Source organism: Bactrocera latifrons, unplaced genomic scaffold (assembly GCF_001853355.1).
Source record: "Bactrocera latifrons isolate USDA-ARS-PBARC rearing strain unplaced genomic scaffold, ASM185335v1 scaffold_1023, whole genome shotgun sequence".
Classification (NCBI taxonomy): domain Eukaryota; kingdom Metazoa; phylum Arthropoda; class Insecta; order Diptera; family Tephritidae; genus Bactrocera; species Bactrocera latifrons.
Window position 1 is genome coordinate 43,080 of NW_017534435.1, and position 9,910 is coordinate 52,989.

The window sequence follows — 9,910 nt, forward strand, 5'->3', positions numbered from 1 at the left end:
ATAAGTCTAACGTCCTTCCTACTGAAAGCCATGGAGAAGATCGTGGATCAAGAAATAAGGATGAAGGCGCTAAAGAGTTCACCGCTGCATGCGGCTCAACATGCCTACAGAGCGGGCAGATCTACCAGCACTGCTCTGCACCAGCTGACCTCTGAAATAGAGAGTTCACTGGAGCATGGGGAGGTGATGCTCTGCGCGTTCCTAGACATCGAAGGAGCCTTTGATAACACGTCCTACAAGAGTGTAGCAAAGGCACTTGAGAAAAGGAATGTGGCGGCACCAGTGCGTAGATGGATAGAAGCCGTAYTGCGCTCAAGGGTTGCTGAGACCACAGTAGGTGATAGCAGTATTCGTCTCGGCACAACAAGAGGCTGCCAACAGAGGCGTGTGTTATCACCCCTGCTATGGAGTCTAGTCGTAGACGACCTGCTAACACTGCTAACAGACAATGGGATCCGATGTCAAGGGTATGCGGAGGACATTGTAATTATGGCAAAAGGCAAATATGAAGACACCCTCTGTGACTTGATCCAAAGAGGTCTCAACCTAGCGAAGGGGTGATGTAGGGAGGTTCAATTGAATATCAACCCCTCCAAGACGTCAGTAATCGCGTTTACGAGACGCAGGACCCTACCCGGTCTTAGAAATCTCTGTCTGTGGGGCAGTGAGATAGGGATGACCAATAGTGTCAAATACCTCGGCTTGATGCTAGAATCCACTTTGAGGTGGAAGCAGGGCGAAAAAAGTCCTAATGGTGTGCAGTCGGCTGGCAGAAAGGTTCTGTGGTTGTAAGGCAAGAATAGTTAGGTGGTTGTACACCATCATAGTGAGACCGATAATCACATATGAGGCGGTAGCATGGGCGTCAGTAGCGTTGCAAACATCGGTTTAGACTAAGCTACTAAAGCTACAGCGGCTGGCCTGTGTCTGCATGAAGGGCGCAATGCGCACCTGTCCAACGGCAGCACTGGAGGTTCTTCCTGAACTTACTCCGCTTCATTTGGTCATCGGTCAGGTAGCCAAGCACACCCTTCTGCAAATAACGGCAGAGGAGTGTGGAAAAGGCAAGATAATCTCTTCCCATAGGATGGAAAAGATAAGTGGCAATATACCATTGGCCCTCCTCCCGAGGGACAGTGCTATCAAAAAGGTTAACCTAAGGAAAAAGTTTAAGATTACCCTCGGTAGCAAAGGCGATTGGAACGACTCCAACCTCGAGCTGTTGTTGAGGAACAGTACGATGAGGTTGTACACCGATGGCTCGAAAATGTCGGAGGGAATCGGCGCAGGGATTATGGGCCCACGCACTAGGCTCTCCATACCCATGGGTGAGTTCTCGAGCATTTTCCAGGCAGAAGTTTTTGCCATAAGCCGGTGTATAGAAATAAACCTCCATCGCAACTATCGCAATAAGCGAAAAGCCATTCTAAGCGATAGTCAAGCGGCGCTAAAGGCGATCTCCTCTTACGAGATCAAATCGCTACTAGTACAGGAGTGTAGGGATGGGCTGAACAGCATTGCGGAAAGAAACCAGGTACACCTGATCTGGGTGCCTGGTCACAGAAGCATAGCCGGCAACGAACTGGCGGACGAGCTTGCCCGCTCCGCAGCCTGCACCAGGATGGTAGGACACGAACCCTTTACGGGAGTTTGTCCCGACACCATGAAGGAGCTGCTCCGTAAAAAAGAAAGAGCAGGCAGGGAAGAGCACTGGCGACAAACTCATGGTATGAGACACGCCAAGCTGCTAATGGGAGGTTACAACCTGAAAAGGTTCAAAATCGTAATAAACCTYCCCAGGAGCAAACTCAGGCTGTTAGTCGCATGATATACTGGCCACTGTAAGCTGAATAAGCATCTGCACAGCATGGGCCTATCAGCTTGCGCCAACTGCCGTTTCTGCGACAGGAAGCGTGAAACTCCGGAGCATCTGTTGATCGACTGCACAGCAGTCTGTAGACGCAGAGCCAAGGCCCTTGGAGTGTTGTTTCCGGATAGGGATCGCATTGTCTCGCTAACCCCAAGCAGTCTACTGGACTTCATTAATGAGGGCACAATAGACCAAAGGTCGCAGTGCATTCCTCATCATTCATTCATTCATTCATGGTCGCCTGGATGCAGTGGCACGCAGATGAGGAAACTACAGACCTGCCAGAATACAGTACTCCGGACCACGACGGGAAGCCTCTTCCGTTCCCACGACAGTCGGGTCTACGAAAACCGGAACGGACCCGGATTTTTATCCGGCCAAGGACTGTCAACTAGGCAGAATTCTGCCGTTACAACAACAACAACAACGGGATGTATCTTGATGTCTCCCATCGAACACCTATATAGTTAGACGCTTATGCTCCCAGTTAAGGAGCATAATGAACTCCTCTCCAAGCAGTTTCTGCTTCACCGACTACCTCCCCGTGAATGGCGTACTTGAAGTCAAATCACCACCCATAGCAGACGAAGAGCTCGAGTTGCCGCGAGAAACGCGAGTGACCCTTGCGCAACTTCGTTCTGGATATTGTAGCAGGTCAAACTCCAACTTATCCAGAATAGACCCTGACATACCCAACGTATGTCCTGCATGCAACGAGTCTCCGCATGACACTGACCACCTCTTTGCATGGCCAACCAACCCCACAAATCTAACACCCTTTTCCCTTTAGTCCGACCCCGTCGAAACAGCACGTTTCCTGGGCCTCCCGTTAATTGACATCGACAACACTGATAACCCTCACCATCCCAACGGGGACTGATAACCGTTAAAACAACAACAACAACATCAAGCCATAGCTTCTACTTTATATATTGTTCTGTAATTTAGTTATAGTTTCAATATTCTTGTAAATAAATAAATAAATAAATATTAAATATAATAAATTTAGAAGAAGTAGAATCGTTATAATGTAGAAAGACTATTTATTACCTCACTAAAAACTAAAGTACCCCAAAATTTCTTAGTTTTCTGTAATAAAAATTCCCTTCTATCTTTACTAGGGGTTTTACGATTTTTGGTGTACCTTGGATTGACTTCTTGATTTTTTTCGCGATGTACATATGTTTGACCATTAGGACCAATCCGGTTTATTTTAGTTTCGTCCGTAAAAAGTATCCTTTTCCAAAAATTTAAATCTTTTGATCCTATGGCTATGAACGAATGACAAACGCGCTTTAATATTTTTTTTATCGACAATAGCGGGGGGTTGTTTTGCTTTGTTTTGTTTTAACAAATTTGGATCACTCTTAACATTTTTGATGGCATTGTACACCATTTTACTTGAACATTTTACTATTTGAGCAATTTTTACTTGATTGGTACCGTTTTTGTAAAGGTAAAGGAAGGTATATGTGTGTACATTTTTTAATCCTGAGGACCTCCTCCATACATCAGTACCATCAAATCGCGGCGCCAAAAGAATCGTAACATTGCCCATTATTGAACAAAATGTTATTTATCCAGTCTTAGTAGTGAATATATGTATACATTTTTTAACCTTGACTAATTTCTGTATCCGAATCCGTACCGTCAAATCGCGGCGCCAAATCATTCGTAAGGGTACATTTTAGAATAGCTCCGCCGGATTTAGGAGTTAAAATGGGTATGTCCTCTATCCGTACATACCCAGATCAAGAATATATATACATACAATTGCCGCTGACTTATGGTTTTTGAGATATTTGTATTTAAAGATCAAAAATTCAAATATTTAAAATGCGTGTTTTTCCCATTTATAATGAATTTTATGGTTATATTTTTAACTTTTATATCCACTAACACCTCACTAAATCATTTCTAACCATTTATTTTATATTAAATAGTGCAAAAATAACTTTTATTCAACATTTAACTTTCATTCATTTATTTTTGGTCGTACAATAACAAAAGGATTGCATTCTAACTAATAATCAGTGCCACCTCCGACTCCGAGAGCAACCGTTTTATGGGTTCTTGAATGAGCTCGCTCGCGCTAAGAGCGAAACCGTTTTTTTCTATACTGCTTGGTTCTGGTTGTTCCAAGACCGTTTTGTCGTGTTTAGTGAAGCAAAAAGTCCTTTGCGTATGTTTTGGGGACGAAATATATTAATTGCGATCGTGAATTGATTGTGTGAAGTTGTGAAATATTTGTTGTGTAAAATTGGTAGAGAGATGAATAAAAATGTGCACCAATTCTTTAAAATTAATTTGGAAGAGAACAAGTCAATTTGTAATTTTTGCGGAATTAAATTGCCCGTCAATCATTCAACAAACTTAAGACCGCATTTAACAACGAAACCTTTGGACATTTTCAATGAGTGGAACAATTCTGGATATTAAAAAATTGACTCAATGTGAAGAAAAATGAGGAATATCGTATCAAACGAGCGAAAAAACTAATACTTGTACTAAACTAAATCCAAGAAACTTTTCATGCTTATTATCGCTTTATTACTTAAGGCCAACACGAAATGTTCCAGCGCTCGAAACTCATATGCGTGAAGAGATGTTTGCTTCCCCTGTCTCGTCAATTCTCGACATGCATCCTCATCTGAAGAGAAGTTGCGTTCTCGGCATTTTTGGGCGATTTGCAGACAGTGTTAGAAAGCAAAAAGATCCTGTTTCAAAATTTATGCTGACATCGAAAACTTCGACGTAACATTTGGTCTCTTGCCATTAAATTCAAATATTGGAATTTTTTAATGATTTGCAGCTTAAGATTCCGCATAGAAGTGCACTAGCACAGGTTGTGCTGGCTACACCTGCAACGCATGTGTCCGTCGAATGGGCATTCTCAGTCCTACACTTTGTATTAAGTGAACGAAGAAGTTCGATTAGTGCAGAAAATCGAATCGCCTTACTAGTTATAAAGCTTAACACATACTATCTAAAAAATTTTACAAAAAATATACAGTGGCTCACATCCAAAGTCGGGCAAAAGTATGCAATTGGTTGAAGTGATATTTTTTTAAAGAAATGTAAACTGTTTTCAAAAAACAAGAAATGGTTTTAAAAGCTTATTTATTCAGCAATATTTTACAGATAGTTCTAGTTCTATTTTATTAACATAACGACGCTCAAAAACAAAAATGTAAAAATTCATTAAAAATATTGCCACATTGTAAGTAAGGCAACACACTTCCTTTTGGAAGTTATTTGCAAGCTATGCATTTTACAGAATACCCAATAGAAATAAAGAAAACAAATACCCCAAATGACAGGATATATATGTACATATAACACATTAGTTATTCGAATTCCGCATTGGCGTTCTTTCGCAATATTGCCCTTTGTTAATATCTCCAAAACCAATTCACATCTACTACAAAGAAAATTGACACTTCACCTACCTGCTTGAAGAGATTATTAGCGCGATCAACTATTGTTTTTGGAAGATTTATCCGATCTGCCATTGTAGATATTTCCTTGAAGGCTGAAATCAATGATCTATCAGAGCTACTCATTGTGCGTCTATTTTGATATTTTGGTGCACCAAATGCGTCATAGGATGCAGACCCTGTTCCCGGTCCAATTATTGTTGAGAGATCTCCCCCACCAAGCAATGGATTTTCAGCTCCTCCGACACGGCTTGGATCAACACCACTTTTTTCATTACTAAACGTACGCCACTCCGAACCTACATCAATAACACGATCACCTACTACAAGTCCACATTCTGAGCAAATCATGTCTCCAGCTCTGTAGTCCTCAATTAATGGTGCTTCAGGATGAGCGTAGCAACATAATTTACTACTGCCATCGGATCTTAATATGATCATATATACAGCACCTTCAGTATTAATAAATATTACAAATCTCATGCGTCACTCACCTACTATTTATACTCGACATTTCTTTTTTTACTGAAAATATTTTAATATGTAGTTAGAATTACTAAAGACTTCTTAAAAAAAATTTCTTTGCATATATATTGATATAAAAACACAGAAACTTTTCTATTACGGGGCATCTCGACAGGATAAAATATATGTCTTACTAACTGTATTGCCGTACCTATTGCCTGTGGATACTCCATATTGCTTACTGCTTACAATATATTTTTCCATATATTGTAAGCAATAAGCTGTCACTTCAGCAGTTTGACGGCAAAGTTTTCATTTCTATGAAAATTTCGAAGAGGCAATATATCCCATTTGCACATATGCCGACGGCATTTTCATTTCGGTAATATGAACTTTAGAAGAGCGAGTGTTAAGACGGTTATGTTATGTTATAAAAGTAAAATACATTTTCAAAATAATAGTTTGCCAAAAAATTTATATTGAGTTCAATACTTTTAATTTACAGAAAAATTATGCAAATTGTGTTGGGAATGAGCGAAGTCTTAAATTTAATAAACTTATACAAGCATAAATCAATATATAATTCCTCCTATTAAATTTATTATATTAATTGGTATAAAAAATTTATGCCACAATTATTTTATTGTAGTCCAAATAATATGTATGAAATCTTGTTTGAATCAATTTGTATGGCTTCCTCCATACATTTCACAATATCTTTACTTAATTCGATTTTTTCGTCATACTCCATTTTCTAAAATATTTATATTATATTATGTATATTTGTATACATATTTGCAAATTACGTACCAAAAGATGAAATTACATTTTTTAAATATATTCAAAATATTAATTTCAAAATAATATACGCAAATGCAACTATGTACTACGAAAGAAAGAACACGAATGCAGAAAAACGAGCTGTTACGAATAAGAACACAAAGCGAGTTGCTGAACACTGGAAACTCGGCACAATTCTCCTCTCCTCATCGTCCCTCGCCTATAAACTAAGAGMTGCCGCAACAAAAGTTGCTTCGTGTAATAGCCGACTAAGAAAAGAATTATATGGTCGTCAAAAGCTGAGATCACCTGATCGAAATAGTTGACTTTTCGGCACAGATATTTGAATAAAAGGACTTAAAAATAGTAAATAGGTTACAGTATAGGCGCGTTAGCAATATTTTTTGGGTGTTAGGTTCCCCAAGAGGCATATTTTCACACATATAAAATATACAATACTAAACAAAACTATTTGTAATAATATAAACAAAAATAGATAGTTTCTTCAAATATTTTTAATAAAATAGAAAAGATTTACCAATATTTTGATACAGTAAATACAATTTTCATCCAAACTAGGTAAATTTAATCTTTATGAATTTTAATAATCGAAATATATTTGAAAATTTAACAAAAAACGGTCTTAAAATAATAAATTGGATAGCATAACACGGCAACACACTCGTGCCTTTTTTAAGGCATTTGGCCGTTTTAGTAGTAGAATATTTAAGAAACTCTAACGAACTTTGGCCCTGAGTCTTCCCTCATTCTTTTGCATTCTTAATGTAACTTCTGTCATTCTACAAGCTTTCGGCTGTGTATGTATGGGTGAAAATGATGGGATTTGTTACTTGTACGTATATACCAAGAATGATGGGAACAAGATTGCGCAATGACGAGTTCAAATTTTAATCGTTCTGCGCATCTACGTCCCGGTTAACCAACGTACAATCAGCTGATTTTCGGTTGTTTGTTTTTCTTTGCAATAAGAATGAACTTTGTATTGCAGGCATACAAAAACATGAATATCATTAAAAGCTAACAYCAATAAAAGTTAATATTAACATAAAAAATATCTATATTCGATTATTTTATAGTGAACATTTACCTACATATTCAATTCATTGTATTATCGTTGCACTATTTAATTTTGTCTCTTTGCTGTGTTTGTTTCAATTATATACATACATTTATGCAAATAAAAATATTGAATATTTTGTGATCAACTATCAATTTATTGTCTTATTTAATTTTTTTTTTTTTGCTGTACATATTCTCAATCAAGTTTTTATTTAAAGAACAAATCCTAAAATACATTCTAGCTCTGAAAACCAATAATTTACTTTGATGCTACAATTAACAAAATTACTTAAATCTAAGTGCTTCTGGACGTCATTTGTACATATGTGTATGCAAATCAGTACCATTTAAGTCGTCAAATGCTGCTTGCAAGGCTCTCATATGCTCCATCAACATATCTGTTGGTTTTGAAAGTCCTCCTTTAGATAGGTGATCCACTCAAGTATAAGACGAACAATTTTCTGAATTGGCACAAATTTCGGGGTTGTCTTTACCAAGTTTGTGGCAGATGTACCATGCCAAATTTACAGGCCCGTCGTTGTTGAGAATCTTCAAGTCATAATTTTTTTCAATTGGGTCAGCGGAATTTAGATCAACTGACACACGTTGAAAAATATTACTTGCAAAAATATAATAAACATACATACATGCCTATAAATAAATGGAATAAATTGTTAGTTAAGATTATTATTACAATTATAATAAGAAACAGTGGTTGGTATTCAAACAATTAGTTTGTATGTAAGTACATATTTGCATTTGTTAACATGAAAACATATTCATATAAGAATGTTTTCTGTAGTTTTAGGAATACTATGTACGTTTAATATTTTGATAATTACCGGTTAGAGATAAGTAATTCCCTTCCATATCTGGGGTGTTGTCGACTTCAACATTTCCTCCATCTGTCTTGATGGAACTTCTTCCTGTCAGGGTAATCGTGAAGACCGCCTTTTAGCCTGATTTCGCCAAACAAATTTTTAAAACGTCCTGGTTTAAACGAGACTTCATCCTTTTCTGCCCTTCATTAGCGTCTGCAGGAGTTAGTCTGGTTAACGTGAGAAAAGCGCTAGGTAGCAACTTCGTTAGACTCCGCGAACTTAAAGAGAAAGAGTGTTTGGTTATAAAAAAAAATTATTGTAATTAAAATGCTATAATTACCCATTTCAAACTGCAAATTTCTTTCGATGGCTTCTGGCGCGAAGTGCACAAAAATGAATCCACTATTTTAGTACTGTTTTATCCCAAGGGAAATGGAAAAATCTCCATTTCGTCGCACTATTTTTAACATTGTTATTATTGCATCCGAACACTGCATAACTCATTTTAAAAAATATAAAATTTCACAATTAATACTACACCCGAAAATACAAATCGAATTCACAATCAAAGGCGCGGGCGAATATAAGTCAACCGTGACGTCATCGAGAACAGCTAACCGAAAGCAAGCATGCGCATTGCGTAATCTCTTTCTCTATAAATCTTGGGTTTATACAATACACATTACATTACATATACATTTTCGGGTCATCTCGACAGGCAAAAATTTAGAGCATACTATCTTTCAAATCTATTGCTATTGCCATTGCCAAATCTGTATGTGGGCATATGTTATCATAACATAATCATTTCCGAAAAAGATTTTAGCTCTTGAACTGTTTAAATCGTGTATCTGGAAAATAAAAAAAGGAGAAAGATCCTTTGTTTTACAAATGTATTTCCGGGAAATATAAGAATTCATATGTTTGGACTACTATATAATAATTGTCTCATAAATTTTATAAACCAATTAAAATAATAAATATAATATGAGCAATGATATTTTGATTTATACTGGTATAAGTTTATTAAATATAAAACTTAAACTAAACATTCGTTTTTTTTGGAAAAATGTTGTTTTTAAAATTTACTTAATTTTTACAATATAAGACAACCGTCTTAATACTCGCTCTACTAAATTAACACTAGAACTACCGATGTTAAACATATACCTACCGTGCGATTCTGTACGGTGATACAGTCTCAAGTCCCTAAATTTGATAGAGAAAATTTTTGATACTTGAGACGATTTTGCTATTCTGTAAGTGACAGTCACAAAATCTATGACATTTAATAATTCAGAGATGCTTTTAAACTTGGATGAAAATAAATATGTCGATAACAAAAATTAAATTTTCTATAACATAGTCAAAAAAGATAATTATCAATCAAAATAAAATTATATGTTGACTTTGTTTCATAATATTTTCGAAATTTTTGTAAAATTAATTTATTTTTA

The 9,910-nt window shown here is 36.8% G+C and overlaps 1 protein-coding gene and 1 long non-coding RNA gene across 2 annotated transcripts in view; both read right to left on the reverse strand.

Moving 5' to 3' along the window:
- The window catches only part of LOC108968186 (transcription initiation factor IIB), a gene marked incomplete at its 3' end in the record, with an annotated part of 41,073 nt that extends 35,235 nt beyond the window's left edge, over positions 1-5,838 (reverse strand). The window contains 2 exon segments of the mRNA XM_018932022.1: positions 5,320-5,734; positions 5,802-5,838. Of these exon segments, the coding sequence (XP_018787567.1) occupies positions 5,320-5,734; positions 5,802-5,821 (435 nt within the window).
- A 1,969-nt stretch (positions 5,839-7,807) lies between these two features.
- Positions 7,808-9,098, reverse strand: LOC108968181. Its single transcript, XR_001993314.1, has 3 exons — positions 8,794-9,098; positions 8,475-8,731; positions 7,808-8,283 (listed from the first exon to the last, which is right to left on the reverse strand). It is a non-coding gene; the product is annotated as an uncharacterized LOC108968181 (long non-coding RNA).
- Between the last annotated feature and the right edge of the window lie 812 nt (positions 9,099-9,910).